Below are 24,439 nucleotides of genomic sequence, written 5' to 3' on the forward strand. Positions count from 1 at the left end.
TGCCTTGCCTAATGCAAACAAGACTTCTTAGAAAACACCAGAAGTCAGAGCATCTGAGAAAACAGAAAAAATAAGAGGAAGACAGAAGTCTGTATGAGGCAGGGGAGGGGAGAAGATTGTAAGGAGAAATTGAAATAATGTGCTATAACTGTAGCTGCTCCCTGCCCCCCAAGAGTCCTGTTATTTCCAGAACCAGGGGAAATTCTAATGTGTCTTTTGTGGTTGATTTAAAACAAAGGGAATAGTTGCGGTTCCTGTGCCAAAGTTTTAAGGGCTTTGAGGACTAGCAGCTGGAATCCAAATTACTTTCAGGAGACCCGTGTGGGTACTTTTCCCCCTAAACCTGCACAGGAGCAAGGATGACAAAAAATTATATTGTCCGGATTTTAGGTTTTTCATGAAAACATAAATAAAGATAATCACTGCCAGGATACTACCTCTAACCATTACTAGCACTTAGTCACTTTGGAAGAGTTCCCCCACCCCCTGCCTTGTTTAATTAGCATCCTCGAGGGCTGAGGAAGGAGACAGCTGATGAGCAGCGAGCACATGAGTGTACCTTTGGTATTCACCAAATCCAGAGGCTGTTATGAGTGCTGTGGGCAACGGAAGCTTCAATTCTTTGACATCTCTAGGACTGAACCAGAGCCACGGGTGACCTTGTCTGGAGACAGGGTCTTCCCATCAGTCTTCTGGAACAGGCACAGCAGGTAGGAGGTGACGGGAGCTCTGTGTGGCACCAACAACCAAAAGTGAAGATGAGGTGACAAAGGCTAGAAAGGAGTCATTTATTAAAAAAACAAAAACAAAAACAACAGAACACAAAAAACAAAACAGCCCTCAGCAGGATTTGAAGACACAACAGAAGAACGCACCATCCTGATGGCTTCCCGCCCTCACGCCCTGCGACGCGCACGGCCTACGAGCTCTGTCCACCGTGGCTTCTGGCAACGGGAAGCCCAGCACACCAGTTCATCACACAGGTTGAGGCAGAGGCACGTCACCTGCCAAAGGGAGAAATCAGGACACGTGGGCCCTTCTCCGACCTCTGCTGTCAGGTAGCCAGGATTCTCTCTGCCTGTACAGTGGGCAATTTCTTACCGGGCTGGGGCTGCTGAGACAAAGGCGAGCTGACACGATCACACTTAAATTACTACCAGAATGCCAGCTCTCCAGCAAAGACCACAGCACATGGTCAGATTCTAAGGGGACAGAGCAGCTCGCTCCTTCCACAACTCCTAGAATGTAGGGCCCAGCTCAGAGGGGCATTTGACATTTGTCCCCAACACCCAGTTGTCACCACAGGTAAACCAAGACCATAATCACAACAGCAAGGACAGGATCTCGTGTTGCTTTTTTCCTTTTTTTTTCTTAAAGGAGTGAGGGCATGGAAAATACAGCACACCAATGAAACAAAATGCCAAAAAAAAAAAAAATACAAAAAAAATAGAAAATAGAAAAATGTATTTACAAGTAGTACATTACTATGATCAGAAAGCACAAAGACACCTGCTGCTATATTACATGCATTGGTTCAAGAAGAAACTACTAAAAACCCTGCAAGGGAGAAGCCTGTAAAAACAAACAAAAAAAGGGCCAAAAAGTTTTAACTTTTCATCCCTAATTTGCTACACTGATCAAAACCAAATGAGAGCCCCCTCAAGTCCATGAGTATATCAGTACAAATACTATACTGGTTTTTAACTGCACGTTCAGTTGTGGAGGGAAAGACAGCAGCTTATCCATATACAAGAAAGCCAGAGTAAACTGCTCTACATGCTAAAAATTACAGCAAGTCCCTGTCTGCTACACAGCATGATCTTAGCAGGTTTTAATTTTTGTTTATTCATATATACCTATGTGCGCGTGTGTGTATGTATAAAAACCGTGCCCTCGTTCACTGCCAACACAACATCTGGGTGGACATGAACTCATTACAACAAATTCTTATGTTTATGTTGTAAGAAGTCACTCAATGTCTGTGGATTTAATAAGTCACTTCACACCACAGAAAATATTTAATAAATCCAAAAAAAGGAAAGAATAGAACGACAGAAGAGCTTCTGTCTCAGTTCTCTGAAACTGAGTCCCCCATAGGAAACTGGTCCCAAAGTTCTTGAGGGTTCACTGAAGAAACTTCGGTTTGCTAATATTTTTCATCCTTTTAGTGTTCAAAAGGTACAGAACGACTCCTTGCCGTTGTCAGTTTTAAACAGTCACATCTCCATCCCCCATGGGTAACAGTCTGGTGCAGATTCATAAAAACGGGGGAGGAAGGAGCGCTGGGGAGGGCCTGTCACTTCAGGAGGGGCTCCGCCTCTACAACGGCAGGAAGAGAAAGAACCAAGCAGGGCTCCAGCACCTCGCTCCTGCAAACAAGCTCCCTGCAAACGCAAAATCCAGTCACACGTCAGTTCCTTAAACAGGTACATCTCTGAGTACCAGGCCAGCTCTAAGAAGAAACAAAACCACGCGTTGACAGAAAAGGACTAAGATGGCCATTCTGGTCACTCTCTGGGATCCATCATACTTCCAGGAATCGGGAGCTGCTGGACTTGGAGTGGAATGGCTCAGACCACATCCGCCGAAGGTCACCCTGGGAAAGAAGGAACTTTACTAAGTTACAGGTTTAAACGTGAGCCACACACATCTACAAGTCCTTTTTGATCTCACACCACACTGCTTCTGCAGAGAATCAAAGAACATTTCAATTTCATGCACTGAAAGATAACCACCATTCTTTGAAGAACTCACTAGAAGAGCTCTTAGGCCCCTTACGCCAAGAAGGGTGTAAGTTCTCTCATTTCTCAGTGAGATTCTAAAGGCGAGTTAGTTTGCCTCTCTGCCTCCTCCTCTGTAAAATGGGGATAATGCAAATATTATAAGGTAATGCTCCAAGTCTAGCTGTAATCATACATTTCTTATTTCCAAACTTTAAGGCAGAGTACTAAAAAAGCTGTTAAGTGACAACAGGGCGCTGCTTTTAAGGGAAACAGGAAGTCTCTGCAGCTGAGCTCTAGGGATTTCAGTTAGTCCATCCATGACCAGGTGGCGTGAGTAGTCTAACTCACTAGCATTTTCTGCCAATGGCTGCAATAGTCTGGAAGAGGTTGCTAATACCAGGTTAGCAAAAACCCATCAACCCACTGTCAAGACCAAGAGCTCTGGGGCTTAAGGAGAACCACCTCTGGCAAGGAGAATATATGCCAAGTTATTGCTTTCATAGGTTTTTAACTGCTTCTCTCACCTTTAAATAGGCCATCGTGAGGAGTGGCAATAAGGTAAATGGCACCAAATAGAGAAGGGCAGGCTGGGCTGCTCGGTGAATGCGAGATGCCACAGTAGCGGTGAGCAGACCTATAAGGAGAGAAAAACACTCGTGAATAATGCCAAGGGGCCAGCCCCGAGAGAAAAGAACCTGTAATACGGCTGCTGCTTGCCAGGGTCTTCAGACTGGACAGCTCTACTGTGACACATTCTGTCCAATAGGTAGGTTATGAAATGCCCAGCCCTAGCAGTTAAAGAAGCATGGAACACTGGGGCGCCTGGGTGGCTCAGTCGGTTAAGCGGCCGACTTCGGCTCAGGTCGTGATCTCGCGGTCCGTGAGTTCGAGCCCCGCGTCGGGCTCTGTGCTGACAGCTCAGAGCCTGGAGCCTGTTTCAGATTCTGTGTCTCCCTCTCTCTCTGACCCTCCCCTGCTCATGCTCTGTCTCTGTCTCAAAAATAAATAAACGTTAAAAAAATTAAAAAAAAAAAAAAAAAAAGCATGGAACACTACAGCTTTAAAAATGCTAGCATCGCAAGGACGCGTGAGTGGCTCAAGTCCCTTTCTGTGCTCAGGTTCCTGGTTCAAGCCCTCACTTCCGCACTGAGCGTGCCTGGTCTTCCTCAGTCTTGTGTGGTATGTGATGCCAGACTCGGAGGCAAAAGACCTGGGTCCAAGTTCCAACTGTGCTACTTACAAAAGCTGTGTAACCCTGGCTACAGCACTTCACCTCTCTGAGCCTCAGCCTCCTCTACTGTTCAGTGGGCTAACACCACTTGCCATGCCTGTCTCTGAGTTTTTGTACTGAAATGAACCACTATGCTGTAGCCATTGAGGTGCAGACAGGCTACCGCTATTCCTAGCCCAATCACACAGGTCTCTTACTGTTGGTCCGTAAGTGAGCTGCCTAGAGAAAAACTAGCCTAGTGAGAGTCTGAGATTAGAGGTGATAAACATATTAGAACAAATGAAGGGAAATACCTGTTTAAAAAAATGGGAAATTAAGCAAGACATGGATTAACTTCAAGCTGAAGATTTAAATAGGCACACAGACTGATCCATGATCACTGTGTGGTAGAGCTGACCATATTCTTCTTCCAATGTTCTTCAGAGATTACTGCTGGATCGGGAACGGGCTGACCAGTAAGGACAGCACCTGTCATCTCACAGGCCACTGTTACTTGTCCTTCGTGGTTGTCTGTGATAGCAACCAGTTACTGCACTCCTTCCATCCAGCGTCTGCAGCTAGAAGACCTGATTTAACTCCACGGGTTGGAGGACAGTTAGTGGATCACGTGCCTCTCCCACTGTCTTACCTACAAAGTATCCAATGAGGGTGCAGTGAAAGTAGGAGACCTTCTGCATGCGTCCAGAGATATTGGCGGGTCCAGAGGCACCGCAGGAGTCACCGTTGGCTTGTTTTTTGTAGTTGTCGTAACGAAGGACAAAGCACAACAGGAGTCCAGGCATCACGATGTCCCCAATGCCCAACATAGAGAAGTGACTGCCGGTGGAGCTGAAATGCAGTGGCACAGGTCAGGGATGCCACCCTCAACAATCCCATTTCTCCTCCTGTGCAGAGTCATTTCTCAGCTTTTTTTAAGAAGTTGGACTTACCTGAATGGGAGGCAATCTCTAGCGGTGGAACAGCACTAGTTTGTAAGAGTTTAGAGATTACAAGCCAGAAGAGTACTGACGATGAATGTCTTTAACCAGGCTCCCTCACTGCTTTAAGAGAGCACCTCTAAAGTGACTGCTAAAGTCGTCTGTTTAAGTACTGTCTCCTCTAGAAATGTCAAGCAATTCAGTATTTGTCACACATTCACTGCTGTGACTTCAAACAAGCACCTGACTACTACCAGACACGGATATTAAAGCAACACAATTTTTTCCAAGATTATATTACCAGCCACTGTATAATTTTAGCATTAGGACATATTTTTACAAACATCTTAGAAGAAAAAAGGATCCAGATTCTCCTGTGAATTCCCTTCAGCCAACTCCAAAATATGGTAACAGTAGTAACATATGGTTATTTGAGAACATTAATCAATAATAAAAAGTAGCACCTGTATCATTTAGTGACAAATCTTTGCAAGTCAAATCAATATTCTCTTTCTCATTTGTATAATGGACAGATGACTCACAGCCCTTTTCCAGTCTAGGATAAGAATGCTGGTGACAGAGACCAATCAAGGAGCACAGAGGCACAGGGAGAAGACAGTGTATTAATCATCACAAGACGAGGCCCTGTAACATGCTAGTCCTACCTGGGAAAGACCAGTTTTCCAGGCAGAGACAGGCGAGGAACATCACGCCCAACATTGGGCCCCAGGTGGAGCTTCCGGGATAGAACGTCAAGGGGATTGTCAGCCGGTTGTGTGGCCACCTTCACCATGACATTGCTATTGAAGATGTAGGCGGAGAAAAACACCTGCCGAATGGAGAGACGTCTTCAACAGAGGGAGCTAGAAGCAACCTGATGTCAGCATCAGCCCTCCTCGTTCTTAAGAGCAAAGTCTCAGAATATTACATCATCAAGCTTTTTTGACTGCATGTTTTGGAGGTGAAAGAAAATCTTTGCTCCCAGGGCACAGAACTTTGCCTGCCTGCTCTCCCCCCACCCCAAGAGACACACACGTACTCCAATTAAACACAAAAGAGAACAGTGGCTTCAGGGAAACAGACACTTACCCAAAAGACATCATAGATTAGAAGCCCTGAGAGAAGCAGGCAGGAGACCTTGAGGCTGGGCAGGCGGACAAAGGCGATCATGGCGACACAGAGACCCATGGCCAGGGCTGGGGAGGAGGCCACAGACATTGGTCAGTGTGGAGTAGACTCATCCTCTTTCCACAAGCGATTCTGCTTATAAACCTAACAGTCTCTAAGTCCCCTCAAAAGTCAAGCAGCCCAGTTTAAGCTCCAAGTTAAGACATTTACACCCTACTTGTGCAAAGTGCCCACTTTAGCCCATTCTGACGGGCTGGTTTTCGGGGACATCCCTTTTCCCATGCTCTTGGATAGTGCTCAACTGTGTAAGACCCAGGAGATTGTTTTGAATGATAAAGCTCTGGGGTGCCTGGATGGTTCAGTCAGTCAAGCTTCTAATTCTTTTTTAAAAATTTTTTTAAATGTTTACTTATTTTTGAGAGAGGGAGAGACAGAGCGCATGAGCAGGGGAGGGGCAGAGAGAAAGGGAGACACAGAGCTGAAGCAGGCTCCAGGCTCTGAGCTGTCAACACAGAGCCCGATGCGGGGCTCGAACTCACGAACTGTGAGATCATGACCTGGGCCAAAGTCGGTCGCCCAACCGACTAAGCCACCCAGGCACCCCGAGTGTCCAACTCTTAATTTCAGCTCAGGTCATGAGCCAAGGGTTGTAGGATATTGCCCCGTGTCGATCTCAGTGCTGAGCATGGAGCCTGCTTAAGATTCCCTCCCTCTGCCACTCACCCACGTGCATGAGCTCTCTTTAAAAAAAAATTTTTTTTTGCATGATAAAGCTCTAAGCCAGGCCTGGTTTAGGACTTCTTAGCTCTGTTTCCTGTCTCCCCCACCCCTGAGGATACTTCCTCCTTGCTCCTGACTTTAGCATCTGCCCATACCCAAGATTAAGCCCCCTTTTATTTACTCAGCAATTCATTCTTCTATACTGTCATGACCTGGGGCGAAGTCAGTCGCTGAACTGACTAAGCCACCCAGGTGCCCCTATCCTCATTCTTAGGTCAGAAAACTCTTTTTCAGGGAGTCTTTCCTGATCTATCAGATTAAGTAGGGTTTTTTTTTTTTTTTTTTGACACCACAGAACTCTGAAATCTCTCTCAACTTGCTCACCCATTCTGTAACAGTGTGATTATTTATATACAAGCAAATTTATTGCTTAAATTTGGTACTCCTGGTTGACCAAAACCATGGCTTATTCTTTCTGTGAAGCCCCAGCACTTACCAGAGTAGATGTTCAATAAATATTTTCAGAATGAATGAAAAATTATGTTCCATCTACTTTAAATTTAAAATTACTCCAAGGAAAGTTAGAAAAGTGAGGCCAGATTACAGATGTATATCATTTTAATAGAATTGGTGGTAAACTGTCAGGACATGTAGCTAAGTGGGCAAATAGAGCAGTCTGGCAGACCCTGGACATGTCAAATCAACTCATGTTTGGGGAGTTCCTACCATGGGAATGGTGTTGCACAAACAAAAGAGGAGAAAAACCATTCCTAACCTTGGAAGACAGTGCTAACACTGGGAAAAAGAACAAACTATCTTGATTCTTCCTCTGTCATACCGTTACCAAGCACTCGGTGATCTCCACGCTGTGTACTGCAGTATGCATTTTGGAGAGATGTGGTTGAACATAATTTCTGATTTTACGATAATCTAGGATGTGCTTGTTTTACTAGGGTCTCCTTTATTTTTTTATAAATTTCTAAGAACAGAACCAAGGCCCATGATATAATCAACCCATATGCATTTTTTTAAAACAGGGTTTCCCATTATAATGATCTCCAGAAACAAATAGTTGGCTGTGCTGTGAATCGATAAACAGGGCACTGGCAGGGATAAGCTCAGCTGGCCTGAGGAACAACAGTGGTCAGTGGAGGGTGGGAAGCCCCTGGGGCAGAGGAAGGGGTGAGGGCAGTAGGGTAGCAAGTGATCTGTTCAGGAACTTACAAGTGCAAACATGGGGTGCAAAGTGCACCAAGGGAACAAAGGAAGAGATGAAAGCCTAATGGACAGACCAGGGACAAGTGTGTGGCAGTAAAGGTCAGAGGGCTGACTGATGATAACCAAAGGGGCAGGTTCCCAAGGTTAAATGTATATGCCTCTGTGACACATGCAGGTGACTGGTCCGTTCCAGAATTTTTCAATTTACCATACAGTCCCTTAACCCTAAACTGGGAGAAGCCTTTACAGGCCACAGGGTCTAAGCATCCACTCATTGCTTTGTCACTCCTCTTATGCTGATCCTACCCCACCTGAGTCACAACCAAACACGGACAAGACAGAACTGCTCAGGGACATTGTCATTCTATCCCTATCTTCCATACAAGAAACTCTAGATTCGTTTTCAATTTATCAGTGTTTCATCACGTGCACTCCATCCACGGCCATTCTGTGTACCACCCTTTGTTGTTACAGCACACCTCGGTCACACTTCCCTAGTTTGACGTGCGTCCTTCTTCACTTTCTCTCTTTCCCACTTACTCTTCACTGCCACTGTAAACAATTCACTTTGCATCATTTCCTGCCTTACAGTCACTAGGCTCCCTACTCTGATGGATCACGTCTAATTATAAGTCCCACAGCATTGGGCACAACTCACGGGATGGCGTGTCCCCAGAGTCTGTCTTCCTTTGTTCCTATTCCTCCCCAGTTAAGCTGAGCAATACCCTCTTCCCAGTCATGCCAACCAAGCGTCGCCAGCTGTGCTGTGAGTTCCACATTTGAAGCAGAATGCGTCCCTTCTGACTGTTTCAGATAACGAGTATCACTGCTACCCCCAGAAGAACACTGCCACAATCTGTCACATCACAGGAACATGCCCTCAAGTATTCTAGTTTGCCTCTCTTTTTCTCCATTCTTTCATTCAAGTAACTCTTCATAATCTTACCTCCTCCTTAGCACTTTTCCAAGCCAAAATTAAGAGAAGTGATAACTTTCCCTCATTCCATGCTGCTTGAGAGACTCAAGACTCTCCCAAATGGCTTTACCAACCATCTTCACTTTGGGTTAATTTACATTTAAAATTAACCAAAAACGTTGAGTAGTAAATTATTAATCTTAGCCACTTGTCTAGAATTACTTTCAACTTAGTATCGATATAATCTTTGCGTCGCTTTGTCTTCCACAACCAGCAGGGTCAGGGACAAAGACAATGACACCAAACCAAGCCAAAATGTTCTTGAAAAGCAACATGCAACCTGTAAATTCTTAAGCAGTGCTCAGTTCTAAGATAAAGTATCTGTAGATAGCTAAGCCCTATGTGGACTAAGTACCAGCGTCTAGCATTTTAAAACAAGAAAACAAATCAATTGCTAGATTTTTGGCACTGAACATTTTCTAATCACAGATTAGTAGCAAGTGTATTAGATGAGGGGGCTGAACTAGACATCTGTTCAAGACTCTTCTAGTCCCTGAGCTGGTCAGTGGATCCACACTGTGAACCTGGTTTAACGATCCCTGAACAGTAAATGTGTGTGCACAAGATTCATCAGCTTTTAGCTAATGCATGATACCACCTATTGGTCAAATTCTCTCAAGATTTCCCAAATTTAAAAGGTTAATTTGCCAGATGAAACTGAAAGTAGATAAAACTCTAGATTTAGTCCAAGAACACACTGAAACGTCTTCTTACTATTAACACTTCTTAGTATACAAAATCCTGAAAACACACTTCATGCCAGGGCACCTGGGTGGCTCAGTCGGTTGAGCGTCTGACTTTGGCTCAGGTCATGGGTTCAAACCCCGCATCGGGCTCTGTGCTGACAGCTCAGAGCCTGGAGCCTGTTTCAGATTCTGTGTCTCCTTCTCTCTTTGCCCCTCCCCCAGCTCACACTCTTGTCTCTTTCTCTCTCAAAAATAAACATTAAAAAAAATTTTTTTAAAAACCATACTTCATGCCTTGCCCTAAAACAACCACATTTATAACTGTCTTCACTTTAAATTAACTTCAAAGAACAGGATTTAACTGAGAAACATTCATTCAAAAAAATTCTACTACCAAATTATCACTGCCTACAAGATGATTTCTGATTGTGCAGAGAAGTCTGTAAAGATAATTTCCATGTCAGAGAAGAACCTATTTCAAAACATTAAAGACCATGGCTAGAAAGCTACATTTTCTGTAACAGCAGAAAACAAACATCAAACACTAGAATCTGAGAAACAGTAACTGTAAGAAAAGCTCAGGGGCGCCTGCGTGGCTAAGTCGGTTGAGCATCCAACTCTTGGTTTCGGTTCAGGTCGTGATCTCACGGTTCGTGGGTTCGAGGCCCGTGGGCTTGGGATTCTCTCTCTCCCAGTCTCTCTGCTCTCACTCGCAGGGGTGAGCACGCGCACCTTCTCTCTCTCTCTCAAAAATATATAAACTGGGGGCGCCTGGGTGGCTCAGTTGGTTAGGCGGTTGATTCTTGATTTTGGCCCCAGTCATAATTTCATGGTTGGTGAGTTTTTTGTCCCTGTGTCGGGCTCTGTTATCAGTGCAGAGCCCACTTCATATCCTGTTTCTCTCTCTCTCTCTCTGCCCCACCCCCGCTCTCTAAAAAATAAATATTAAAATCTATCATCAAAATAAATTTTAAAAAAGCTCAAAAGTTCTTTTTTTGGGGGTGGGGAAAATTCTACTCTTGGTCACGGGAAGTTCAACCAGTGCAAACTGGCAGGGAAAAGAGACTCCTGGGTAAGTAAATATTGGGGAATATCAATAATGACAAAAGGTGATGGAAACGTCTACATGTTAGGGTTGATTAGGGTTTGGGGAACCTCACTGGACACTCAGAATTTTAGCTATCAGGTGAATTTCATGATGGAAATGTATTTCTGATGGGTCACTGGGAAAATAAAGGTGCCTCTTATGGGCAGCTTTCTATCGGCTCCACAGTCTAGAGGAAATGTTGCAGTGAAACGTACTCTGCAGCTATCTTACAGACAACTGCTTACCCCAATCTGCTGTCAGCGAGTCTAGTAAGCCTGGCCCCGGCCCCTGCCCCTGCCTGTAAAGGTACAATGAAGAAAATTCTGCTGACTTGTTCTCAAGTATGTGTTTCAGATGGCTGTGTAAATCAGTGTATCTTGAAAAGAATGTCACCTTCTATCATGCCAACTTTTTCTTTTTTAGTGACATACTACTACAAAATAGGTATTTTTCTCTTCTCTGCAATGCCTGAGAAGAGTAGACAAGAGAGTATAAAGAACATTGCTTGCTGTTTTGAGAGGTATCCCTTTTTGGGTCAGCAGCTTGGTAAATTTAAAACCCTTAGCAAAACCTATAAATAGTATCATGTGTGTCTGGACACACGAATAAAGGGCTCCACGAAAGCAGAGTCACCAAAAGTTAGTGGGATTACAGAGAACCTCAGACCACAGAGGGGGCTGACAGACTTCAGGTAATTTTTTTTAATGTTTATTTTTGAGAGAGAGAGAGAGAGAGAGAGCGAGCGAGCGAACGAGCATAAACAGGGGAGGGGCAGACAGAGAGGGAGACACAGAATCTGAAGCAGGCTCCAGGCTCTGTCAGCACAGAGCCCGACGTGGGGATCGAACCCATGGATTGGACCATGAGATCACGACCTGCTGAGATCATGACCTGCTGAAGTCTGACGCTTAACCGACTGAGTCACCCAGCTGCCCCAAGACTTCAAGGTAATTTACACACCATTTGTCATCAGAAGGACTTTGGGTTTGCCAGTGTTGAGATGAATCAATGTGGTGATGATTCAGGTGATGACTGCCCTATATTACTCTAGTTAAAGCAGTGGCACCTGAAGCTTTTATCATCTCATTTCACATAATATTTGTACAGGGAGAATCATTATGCTTGCGGTATTCTTATGGATTGGTGTTTACAGAAGTGGACTCTTTCATTTAAGGACATTAGCATAAAACAGTTTCTCTTCAGAATATATAGCTAAAAGTCATTTTATATGGACTGAAATAATCTGGTTTAGGTATTAACCAGCAAACGAGCATTTCTAAATAGTTTTTGTTCAAAAGTAGTAGAGGAGAAATGTCTGTGCTGCCTGCTTTCTCATCAGGAAGCACTGGTTTAGGTGAGGCTGAAGGATATAATCATAAAAGCAGCTATGAGATTGATGTGGACTAATACTTACTATCTCTACTCCAGTCATTATCATGATTAAGACTCCCTAATTTTCTGTAACAGATTTAAAAAGAGATTAGGCTCTATGAAAGTCTTTCAAAATCACCTACATGCTTTTCAGGTTAACAAGTCATTCTTCTGCAGAAATCAAGACTTAGGGGCGCCTGGGTGGCGCAGTCGGTTAAGCGTCCGACTTCAGCCAGGTCACGATCTCGCGGTCCGTGAGTTCGAGCCCCGCGTCGGGCTCTGGGCTGATGGCTCAGAGCCTGGAGCCTGTTTCCGATTCTGTGTCTCCCTCTCTCTCTGCCCCTCCCCCGTTCATGCTCTGTCTCTCTCTGTCCCAAAAATAAATAAACGTTGAAAAAAAAAAAATTAAAAAAAAAAAAAAAAAGAAATCAAGACTTAATCTCAGGAAAAGTCAAACACACACACTTGCTACTTCATCAATACTCTTAATACCTAGTATATAAAGATAGGCATTTACTCTTCTACAATAAGCCGGGCAAGGAATTTATGTGATTTCAGATGTAACTTCTTTTTCTGAACTTATTCTTTATCAACCTCCACAAGCACTGAAGTATCAAACACCAATCCATAAGAATACTGCAAGCACTGATACTAGATTTGGGAAATTTAATAGTTCTGGTAACTACTTAAAAATCCTAAACACTGGGGCGCCTGGGTGGCTCAGTCGGCTGAGCGGTCCAATTCTTGATTTTGGCTCAGATCATGATCTCACGGTTGGTCCTGAGATAGAACACACACATGGAACCTGTTTAAGATTCTCCCTCTCCTTCTCTCTCTCTCAAAAACAAACAAACAAACAAACAAACAAACAAACAACCTAAACACTGCACTTCAGGATGCTTATATACATTCCAAAGTAAATGATCACAGAAATGTTTTTTTATAAGGCAATTTAAGATGCTAAACCAGTCAGAAATCATCAAATATGAATTATCACATGGTCAGGCAGATTTTGACACTGTTTTCCATTCTGACTCATTAAAGGCCTCTAAATAAATCTAAGGGGTAATGTGGTCTGCAACCTCATGGAACTTTTTTTTAAAGTTCATTTATTTATTTTGAGAGAGAGAGCATGTGCAAGCAGGAGTGGGGGGAGGAGGGGGAGAGGGGAGAGGGGAGTCAGTTTCAAGCAGGCTCTGCACTGTGAGCGCAGAGCCAGATGCAGGGCTCGTTCCACAAACCATGAGATCATGACCTGAGCTGAAATCAAGAGTCAGGTGTTTAACCAACTGAGCCATCCAGGTGCTCCAGGAACTACTTTTGAGTCTCAAGAGCTTGGTATATGGTAGGCACTCAATAAAAGTGATGAACAACAACTATGACAACAATTATATACAAACAAATTATGTATTTATAAAGTTATACATATTTTATATAATATTTAAGTATTAAATATTTTATGAATATGTGTAACGTTTGAAGATTACTGAACAGTAATATTGATAGTTTTTATTTAGAGGTAATTCAGTGAATTTTAACACAGGCGTACACTTATATAGCCACCACCACCCTCAGTGTGTAGAATACTTGTATCACCCCAATAAAATCCTTGAGCTATAGTCACACCCTCTCCCCCACACAACCACTTGTCTGTTCTCCATCACCATAATTTTGTCTTATTGTTTTTAAAAATATTTTTTGCTGAAGAAGTATACTGGATATCTCTGTATGATTTACAGTTTAGTATATGTGCTGCCGAAGCGAGCACTGTATGATTTACAATTTAAAAAGCGCTTTCTCTATAATTATCACCTATGATTAAAATCACATGTGCCATTTACCTATAGCTTTACAGAGCTCTCAATCCACTCTATAGCTTGTTTCCTTACAATACTCAGTTTCTTAGAGTTTTTCACTAGTTAACTTGGCACACATAAATTTCAAATTCTTGAACTGGTACAAGACAAAAAAAAAAAAAAACCCTTGAAACAAAAGAATAAGATTTTAATTTTCCTCAAGGTTTAAAATTTCCTCCTTATCAAGATTATATTACTAATTCTGGATCACACATGCACACAAAGTTTAAAATCCTTTTTGTCAAGTTCTATCTGATTTGACCATGAGCAGAATATTGCGATACAAGTGTCAGCTACTCCTGAACTTGAGGCATGGACAGTGAGCATCACTCTCGCTGGCTCTGTGCTCAGGTAACACTGAATGACAGTTCCACAGTTAAGCCATCCTCAGAGCTGCAGGGCCTTAGTGGAGAGGAGCCTCTCAGACCTGGCAGTTGCTTCCAAAGAGCTCTGTTTCCAAGGTCTTGATTAGCCTTGTAGTTGCTTGGAATGGATAATGGGAGTAAGTGCAATCCATACCCATAATCTCTGATTTTTAAATTCCTCCTTTAAAAATTCTTTAGATAGTACTACAAACAGTATAAAATCATCTTTTGTATTTTAACTTCCTTCCCTTCTGAAACACCAGAGGAAAGGAGAAAGTGAACAGACTTTGTGGGGCAGAGCAATGGTTAAAGTTTCTTGAGATCAGGAAAATGAACTGTGAGAACAGGAGTCAGGACTGAATGAGCAAGGAGATGGAGGTGCTTACATGGCCTTTAAGAAAAATGAGAAACGTCTTAGGGGAGAGAAAAGAGTAAGGGGGGATTTTTGGAAATGTCCTTCCAAGATATTTTGAGAACTATCAAGTATACACAGGAGTTCTGTGACTGGGTAAGTGACTTCTCTGAACTTCGTTTCCTTGTCTGTAAAATGGAACAATAACAGTACCTACTTCAAAGACTTTCCAGGATTAAATGAGATAATCCACACAAACACCCAGGAAAGCACCCAATGCGTAAGAAGCACTCAATAAATGTTAGCTGAATAATACTGCCATTATTATTTCATCATTATCATCACCAATGAAGGGAAATCCTCACATGCTATGGACAGGAGTATAAACTGCCACAGCCTTTCTGAAAGGCAGTATAATAACAGATAAAAAAACTTTTTACTACAAAAACCCTTTAATCTAGGAATTTAATATCTAGGAACTCATCCATAGAAAAATAATCTTATTAAGTAACCTGACATGTGTACCATGAGGTGGAACAAGAGTGTTTACCTCAGGATTATTTATAAGAGAAGATTAAAATCAATCTAAGGGCCCAGCAATAAACAACATACAACGGAATACTCTGGAATTATTAAAAAGGATAGGATACATCTTTATGTAATGATACAGACATGTATTTGTATCATTACATAAAAGAGTCTATTGTATATAATACATATATGGCATATATTCCACATATGTATTTTATATTACAGTATTCCATTTATGTAAGAAAATATATAGTCTATAGACAAAAAACTACATATGAATGTTCATACTAGTATTACTCATAATAGCTAAAAAAGTGGAAACTGATGAATAGATAAATAAAATTGGCATATCTATACAACTGAACAGTGTTTGGCCATAAAAAGAAATGAAATACTGATTTAGGTTACAACATGAATAAGAACCTTGGAAACATCATGCTAAGTGAAAGAAGGCGGACACATAGGTCATATAATGTTATGATTTTACTCTCTGAATATACTAAAAGCCACTTCAAGTAGGTAAAAATGTGGACTATACCTCAAAAAGCTGTATTATTAAAAATATCTTGAGAATGTGGGTAAAAATAATAACTCAACAATATGTAACACCACCACCTTTGGACACCTAATACTCATGGTAATCAGAGGAAATATTACTAAAACACAAAAAGCAGAGGAAGGGAGGACAAATTTAATTATAAACTGTATTAACACTTCAACTTGTCACATGTTACTCACCATCCATGAGAAGCCAATGGCCAGTGAGAACCCAGATAAGGACGAGCATGACAGACAGAGAGAATGACAGTAATTCAGCAGCAGTAAAACGCCCACAGCAACCGAAGGAAATCCTGGAAAACACATGGTATTTATTGGACTAACAGCTGATACGTTATATTCAATAATCGAACTCTCCCTTGGTTCTTCACGATCAGAGTTCATCAGGGCCAGATTAGAATAGCAGGCAATACCTAGACTCCCAGAAATTGAAAACACCCAGACCTCTTTGGAGTAGGCTACAGGAAATGCAAAGGCATTAATGATCCTTCTGCAGCCCTCTGATATTGTAGTTTTTATCCCAAATTATCAACATGGATGTTTACAATTTAAAGTGACAATACCAACCTTAGGAGAATGAAGTACACTATAGGGTAATTCTGTTTTTATGAGGAAAGCAAAATGAAGAAGGTCAATAGTTCAATCCACTGGGTGATGATGAATACATATTTATAAAATGGTAACAACTCTATCTGGTTATCACGAATTCCTGGGAAAATCAGCTGCTCCTAGTGACTGGTTTCCTTACGTTCATATGGGATCTCTATTACACAGCACTTGGTGTCCATGTAGCAATGGCTTTAGGAGTTGAGGTGTGAAAGGTGTGCACACTGGGTTTAAACCCATGTGGTTAGTATATATTCTTGGTCACCAAAGACAAAAGGCAAAGAATGTCTGAGTTGATCACATCCCATTAACTCACTAGTCAAGAGACAAAAGCATTGCTTCAAAATGAAACTGCTCATCTTTCAATAATCTAAGCAGGAAGCATGTTTCAACGACTCCGACTTCCTAAGATTTGTGTATATTTCCTCTCCTATGAAAAGGTGCAAAAGGAAGTACTACCTTCCAGTCTTAAAGATCAAACGTCTCCCTTCCCAGTCTTCTAGCATTTGTGTGCTCTGGTCCATACCAGAAATTTAGACTCCTAACAATGTTATCAAGTGCGACATAAAAACATTTAAAATTTAGAGAAAAATCCCAAGTCCTTACTTGTTCTGAGGTGAACAGGGTCTTGTTAAATACTGGCACATCGGGAGAAGGAGGAAAGCAAAAGCTATTGTGGCAAGAACTAGAGAAAGAAAATATATGGTTAAGTTTTGTTCTTTATTTTCAACACCTATAAGAAAAATGGCAGGACTTATGGAAACACTGACCAGAATACTCTTCTCAATAAGTAGATACAATTAATTAACCACAGAAGAAAAATATCTTCCTTTAGCACTGTACAAATAAAGTCTTGAAAAACAAAAAGTACCTGATTTGAAGGAATGGGAAGCATAGACAGGTTTTCTCATTCTTTTCTATCTTAACACGGAAAGATAAATAGCGAGCCAGGGGATGATCTAACATGTCTGGCATTTTGTTGATGTTCTATACATTTCCATCATCTCTTGACTTGAAAACTGATCAGAGGGTTCACAGTCAAATTACTCTGATTAGTTACCAATGTGTCTGTCTATAGAAACATTGGTGGGGGTTGCCAATGACCGCTTCGCCACACTGGACCTTCTGGACACTTTGACTCCAGACAAGGAGTCAAAGTGGTCCTGTTCTGGTGTCATAAAGCTCACAAGTTTTCAAACCCCTGGCCTTTTGTTCAGACTGTGCTGACAGTCCTGAACTGATGATATGGGTATCCAATGGTTCAAGGACAAGATGGGGAAGAAAAGCCAGACTTATGGAAAAAAACTTGCATGGCAGGTTGTATAGGTCTTAAGTTTTGAATGATGATTAAAAAGAAGTACACAGAAGATCCTGGGTTCGAGTCTCAGTGGAACCTTGGTTCCAGGAAACTTACCTTGGTTTCCTTTCAAAAGAAAAAAAAAAGACGTGAGAGGTGCCTGGGTGGCTCAGTTGGTTAAATGTCCAACTTGGCTCAGGTCATGATCTCACAATTCTTGAGTTCGAGCCATGTGTTGGGCTCTGTGCTGACAGCTCAGCGCCTGGAGCCTGTTTCGGGCTCTGTGTCTCCCCCTCTCTTTGCCCCTCCCCAACTTGCACTCTGCCTCTTTCTCAAAAATAAATAAACTTAAAAAAAAAAAAAAAGAAGTGAAAAAATTTCCTTTTAGGTTAATGTTCAAGAATAGAGAAACATGGGACACCCAGGTGGCTCAGCTGATTAAGCATATGACTCTTGATTTCAGCTCAGGTCATGATCTCACGGTTTGTGAGATTGAGCCCCAAGTTGTTGGGCTTTGCACTGATACGGTAGAAAACCTGCTTGGGATTCTCCTCTCCCTCTCTTTCACTGGTGTGTGCATGCTCTCTCTCTCAAAAATAAATAAACTTAAAAGAAAAAAGAACAGAGAAACTTATTTACCTGCTGTACATATTGTAAAAACTACTTGAACGGAGTCAAAGAAGAAGAACATTACTAGGAGAGAGACAGATGCTCCAATTGGAAGGAATAGGGCCTGGGTAGAGTCAATAGTTTGGATACCTGAAAGAGAATAAGGGACATATTAATGACTTATATGATAAGTACTGTGCCCATGTACTCCAGAGACATTAACCCATTAAAATGCAGACAGTCTATGGAGCGCCAGGCTGGCTCAGTTGGTTAAGCTTCTGACTCTTGATTTCAGCTCAGGTCATGATCTCACAGTTGGTGAGATCGAGCCCAAGTGGGGCTCTGTGCTGACAGTGCCAAGTCTGCTTGGGATTCTCCCTCTCTCAAAATAAATAAATAAACTAAAAAAAAAAAAAAAAAAAGTACAGACAGTTCTAGGAGTTAGTATATAAGATATAGATTATCTAGGACCTCTGATTCTTTCCTTCCCACTGAAATTATGAGGTCCTTGCTCTCCTCATGGTGCATTCGTTATAGCAGGTACTCAAATACTTGTTGAACTGAACTACTACCTCCTGGTGCTAACAATCTGGTTGACAGGCTGAAGGAAGGAAGAAATAGGAAGAAGAGGGGGAGGGAGATGGGGGGGGGGTAGAAAGACGAAAGGAGGGAAAACAAAAACTAAGAACATCAACAGGTAGTAAAAAGATTAGTCAATCTGAGTACATCTGTAATCTCATGTACAGGTTTGGTAAAAGGTAGTTTAAAGCCACTGACTGAAATCCTTTCTCATTATCTACAGATTTACTCATGTTCACTCTTCCCCACTGTTGCTGAGAACTGACTCTCAGTGGAGCATAAGAGTGGAGGGAACAAGACATCTGAAAATCAAAAATCAGAAAGATTATTCTGTGGGAACATCGTAAGGACCAAACAGGAGATCAATGGGGGAAAATAATTACTTGGGATATAGGATTCTTGGTTAATCATTAGAATCATCTGGAGAGCTTTAAAAATTACATGCCCAGGCACAACCCCAGAACAATTAAACTGAAATTTCTGGGTGTTATTAGGCCCAGCTGAAAACTCTCCACAAAATTTTATTTTGCATATAGAGTTGAGGAACACTAAGTATTTGGTAGAGAAGAGAAACACGGCACAATCTGGTAACTACTGAATGAAAAGAAAAAAAATTACTAATCTTGTGTGCTACTTCCAAATTAACACTGCTAAGATATAGAGTTCTTGAGTGGAGTAAAAAAAAAAAAATGTTCATATGAGCTATTATAAAGAAATACTAGGGACGCCTAGGTGGCTCAGTTGGTTAAGTGTCCGACTTCTGCTCAGGTCATGATCTCATGGTTCGTGAGTCTGAGCCCCACGTCAGGCTCTGTGCTGACAGCTCAGTGCTCAGAGTCTGTTTCAGATTCTGTGTGTCCCTCCCCCCACCTCTCTCTGCCCCTTCCCAGATTGCGCATCTGTCTCTCTCAAGAATAAACATTAAAAAAAAAAAAATTATAAGTAAACATCTCTCTCCATTAAACTAAGGCAATGAATAAAATATAATGTGACCAGGATTAACATAACTAGGCACAAAGGGTTGTAATTATCAACCAATATTTAAAAATGGTTCTTTGATATTTGAATTTACCTGTCCCAAGAAAGCTATTTAGGGATTTTAGTTAAATAAACTATTAAATATTTCTACAAAACACAACTGCTTCCTACTGGCTAGATACATGAGTCAAATAATTCACTTAGGAATAGGGCATTTCAATTTAGGAGGAGTGGCTATGTGTCAAGACAAATAGAGATGCTCTTCAGAAGACAGCTGGCCAGAAGTGCAGTTAAACTTGTCTTCCTGGCCCCTTGATCGTGTGTGTGTGTGTGTGGGGGGGGGTGGTATCTTACTTAAAGTGTCTTATGGACATTTACAAAGTAAAACTCTATGAAATCTCTAACTGAATTTCACCTAGTTTTTTATCTGAGTGCTCTACACTAGTTCAAAGAACTACTAGAGGAAACTACAGATTTCAGGTGCCTTTCACAACAGAAAATAATGGTTTCTCAATGGCTCTGCACTGACAGCATGCAGAAAAATTAAATGGCTGGTGAAAACAAAAACTGTTTAGTAAGTCAGGTATATGAGAAGTATGTGTTTATAATAAATCTAAATTTTATCAGTTTAGTCTGCAATTAAAATGCAAAGCTGAATACAAAGAGCCTTTCTAGAATATTAGATAAGAATGCATAGATTTTTGTTTTTTGAAAGCACAGATTTGAAAGCAAGAGGTATTAAGACACTGCTTCCATTAGTTCTATAGAAGAATGCCTAAGGGAGTTTACCAAACAGCAATGTCACAGGTAAAGTGAAGTTCCTTTAGTTGCTGACAATATGCTTCCCCCAAAAATACAAAATTTCAATATTGTACTTCCTAAAGGTCTGGAGATAATGGTCCTGAGGGAGATGGAGCTAATTAATTAGAAATTTCAGTGACTTCAAAACAAAACAAAATAAAATTCTCCGTCAGTATTCTAGCTTTATATTAGATCCTTGGTATTTCCTCCCTCTTAGGCGGTGACTTTAACCTGTCCTGTCAGTCATTCCTCATAATTAGGAGGAGTTACTCAAATGCAGTGGGCATTACCTTTAAAGCCAAAATTATCATAAGAAATAGGCATGGTTTTCTCTTCAAGGCGGACCCTAGGGATAAGACGCTTTAGGACAAAGGCAAGAAGCTGCTGGAGCACAAAGAGATAGAGGGCAGTCTCAAAACAAAAGAAATAGGCATGGTGACAGAAAAAAATATGTACAGAGAAATTATTTTTAGCATTCAGTCAACAAGGCTACAGGCTAAATACATGGTCATGAAATAGATACTGAACAATACACCAATCAATGTATTACTGATAATCATTAAGAAAGTTAATGATTTAGCACCTCCATGAGAGAAGCATGTTTTGGCTATTTACTGTATTACACAGTAGGTAACACGAGGGACTGAAAAACCTGCACAATCTTCAGATTTATTACATGGGTAGCCTGGTAAAGGCCTTCAAGATGTCAGATAATGGGGGTGAGGTTGGGAGTTGTCCTTTTCAACCCACCTAACACTGATTCAATGAAGGACTGGTGCGCCAGGGGAAAAAGTATCTACCTAGGTTTCTTGGAGCAGATGTAGGGATGAAACAGGATTTAGAACAAGGTTAGGGAAAATTAGAGAGGCCCTGGAGGGCACTCCCTCCTCCCCACTTTCTAACTCTTTTTATTGCAAAACATAACACACATACAGCAAAGTACATAAAACAAAAATGCAGAGTTCAGTCAATCATCAAATGGCTAATACCACCCAGGTCAAGCTTGCCAAGCCCAGAAGTCTTTCTTGTGCCTCCCAGTCACTACTCTTCCTCCCAGAGGGAACTACTACCCTGGTTTTTATACTTCCTTCTCTGCTCTATTTGATATGTTTTCCACCCAAGCATGCATCCTAAAATACTAATATTTATTTTGCTTGTTTTTGAGCTTATTACATGCCTTGAATTACCAGGTTTTTTTTTTTTTTTTTTTTTTTTTTTGCATCTGGCTTCTTTTGCCCAACATTGTGAGCAACATCCATGCTATTTATGTGGCTGTACATCACTCATTTTCCTGTCTTTTTCAAATTCCTTGATTCTTACTTATTTTGGGAGTAAGCAACCACAACATTTATTTATTTTTAATTCTGCAACCTTTAAAAACCACCTCATCTATCTACACTTTTTCCTTCAATCAGTTCAGAACACTTTTGCCAAAATCTGAACACTAAATTCATACCTTCCTTTCCTGAGAACTTCCCCTTAATTGTTATCATTCAGGACTTCAATCTCTTTGGTGCCTACACAATCTCTTGTATTTCTCTGTTTATCTTTCTGGCTGTTATTTCCTTGAGTTTGATAAATGTACCATGTTTTCCATGCCATCCCTTCAATCTGGAATGATGTCGTGCTCCATGATCAAGTGCTGGCCTTCCCTGCAGCAACAGCCATTTCTTTATGTTTTTTTCTGATTATGTGGAAGTGGAAGGCATTCTCTCCTCATCTATCCCTTTTTGGTATCCATGGCCCAGATGAGGCACTGAGGAAATACACCTGTGAGGATAATTTAGTGTAACACAGGAGACAGATTTAAGACAATGACTATTTAGCCATTTGGCTCCCTGAGCAGCGCCATGGTGGTAGGCAAGCAAAAAGGGAGCCGAGAGTGGCTGATCCATTTTCAAAGAAAGAGTGGTACGATGTAAAAGCACCGGCAATGTTTAATATAAGAAATATGAGAAAAACACTAGTCATGAGAACTCAAGGAACCAAAATCACATCTGATGGCCTCCAGGGTCCTGTGTTTGAAGTAAGCCTTGTTGATCAGCATGATGAAGTTGCATTTAAGAAATTCAAGCTAATTACTGAAGATGTTCAGGGCAAAAACTGCCTAATTTTCATGGCATGGATCTTACCCGGGACAAAATGTGCTCCATGGTCAAAAAATGGCAGACATGATTGAAGCTCACGGTGATGTCAAGACTACTGATGGGTATTTGCTTCGTCTTTTTTGTGTTGGTTTTACTAAAAAACGCAACGATCAGATTCAGAAGACCTCTTATACTCAGGACCAACAGGTCTGCCAAATTCGGAAAAAGATGGAAATCATGACCCTAGAGGTGCAGACAAATGACTTGAAAGAAGTGGGTCAATAAATTGACTCCAGACAGCATCGAAAAGATGTAGAGAAGACTTGCCAGTCTATTTATCCACTCCATGATGTCTTTGTTAGAAAATTAAAAATGCTGAAGAAGCCCAAGTTTGAATTGGGAAAGCTCACGGAGCTTCATGGTGAAGGTTGTAGTTCTGGAAAAGCTACTGGGGATGAGACTGGTGCTAAAGTTGAATGAACTGATGGATATGAGCCATCAGTCCGAGAATCTGTTTAAAATTCAGGCATTTAATGGTGATAAACAAAAAATCTTATTTGTGATGTTTAAAACAAAACAAAACAAAACAAAAATGATTATTTAAAGCATTTATTTAAAGCAGGTTATGATCTGACAGTTCATGGGTTCGAGCCCCATGTCGGGCTCTGTGCTGACAGCCCCGAGCCTGGAGCCTCTCTCTCTGCCCCTCCCCTACTTGTGTTCTTTCTCTCTCAAAAGTAAATAAACATTAAAATACATATATATCTAATAGAATATCTAAAAAATACACATCTAATAAAGTGCATGATAGGAACCCAGCATCAAACTCTTAACAAATCAAGTCTCTTTATTTATAATTCAGTTCAGATGCTGGTAATGAGAAATAGAAAACTGACATAACCAGATACCCTTTCACTGTACGGACTGAGGATTTATTTATTTGAGGATAAAATTATACTTAGACACACAGTATCAATTTCTCTTAGGTTTCTGTGATGGAATGTACAATGGATTTATAATCTAAGTACATCATTTGCATATATGCTATGTAACACAGGACTTATAAAGGAGTTTCAATTGTATAAGGTGATTTGGCTTAAAATGTTGATAGAAGAGAAGTGCTCTGTAATAATTTAACCTGAAAATTAGATATTGACACTGGGTTTTACCTGATTCCTAGTAAGTTGGTGGTATGGTCTTTTACCTCATATAAGGATCTGTGTCCTAAGAAAAGCCTCATTATGTTTCAGTGATTCTACTTACTAGATTTATAATGCCTACTTTACACTGCTAGGGACAACAAACACATTTAACTGGGTGAAAACTGGGCAAGTGTGATTTGGCTGATGGGGTAGTAACTAGAGAAACTGAAAGTGATCTCTTAACAAGTTAACTTCTAAAATTCTCCATCAGCATTCTAGTTTTATATTAGATCCTTAGTATTTCCACCCCCTTAGGTGGTGACTTTAATCTGTCCTGTCAGTCATGCTCATTCTCTCCCCTGTGCCTATTACATGCTCTTCCCACCCAGAATGCCTTCTTCTCCAGCAATCCAAGTTCACAGTTTCAAATTTCTTTTTTTTTTTTTATTTTTTTTTTAATGTTTTTTATTTATTTTTGAGACAGAGAGAGACAGAGCATGAACGGGGAAGGGGCAGAGAGAGAGGGAGCCACAGAATCGGAAGCAGGCTCCAGGCTCCAAGCCATCAGCCCAGAGCCCGACGCAGGGCTCGAACTCACGGACCATGAGATCGTGACCTGAG

General features: G+C 41.3%; 1 protein-coding gene and 1 pseudogene across 3 annotated transcripts in view; one reads left to right on the top strand and one right to left on the bottom strand.

The window, feature by feature from the left end:
• Nucleotides 1–774: 774 nt before the first annotated feature.
• The window catches only part of SPPL3 (signal peptide peptidase like 3), a 140,140-nt gene continuing 116,475 nt past the window's right edge, over nt 775–24,439 (bottom strand). For 2 of the 3 annotated variants that reach the window (XM_086681862.1, XM_086681863.1), the window contains exons 4-11: nt 18,262–18,381; nt 16,932–17,010; nt 15,900–16,012; nt 5,961–6,067; nt 5,537–5,700; nt 4,583–4,782; nt 3,248–3,357; nt 775–2,596 (exon numbers count right to left, since the gene is read on the bottom strand). In XM_086681862.1, the coding sequence (XP_086537988.1) occupies nt 2,525–2,596; nt 3,248–3,357; nt 4,583–4,782; nt 5,537–5,700; nt 5,961–6,067; nt 15,900–16,012; nt 16,932–17,010; nt 18,262–18,381 (965 nt within the window). In that variant the 3' untranslated portion in view covers nt 775–2,524. Of the gene's footprint in view, nt 2,597–3,247; nt 3,358–4,582; nt 4,783–5,536; nt 5,701–5,960; nt 6,068–15,899; nt 16,013–16,931; nt 17,011–18,261; nt 18,382–22,045; nt 22,431–24,439 lie in introns of those variants that run through there. The other variant, XM_086681864.1, reaches the window with a different exon arrangement.
• Nucleotides 22,474–23,329, top strand: LOC112870368 (small ribosomal subunit protein eS1 pseudogene; annotated as a pseudogene).

This window comes from Puma concolor, chromosome D3, assembly GCF_028749965.1.
Source record: "Puma concolor isolate L17-30 chromosome D3, mPumCon1.1.hap2, whole genome shotgun sequence".
Lineage (NCBI taxonomy): Eukaryota > Metazoa > Chordata > Mammalia > Carnivora > Felidae > Puma > Puma concolor.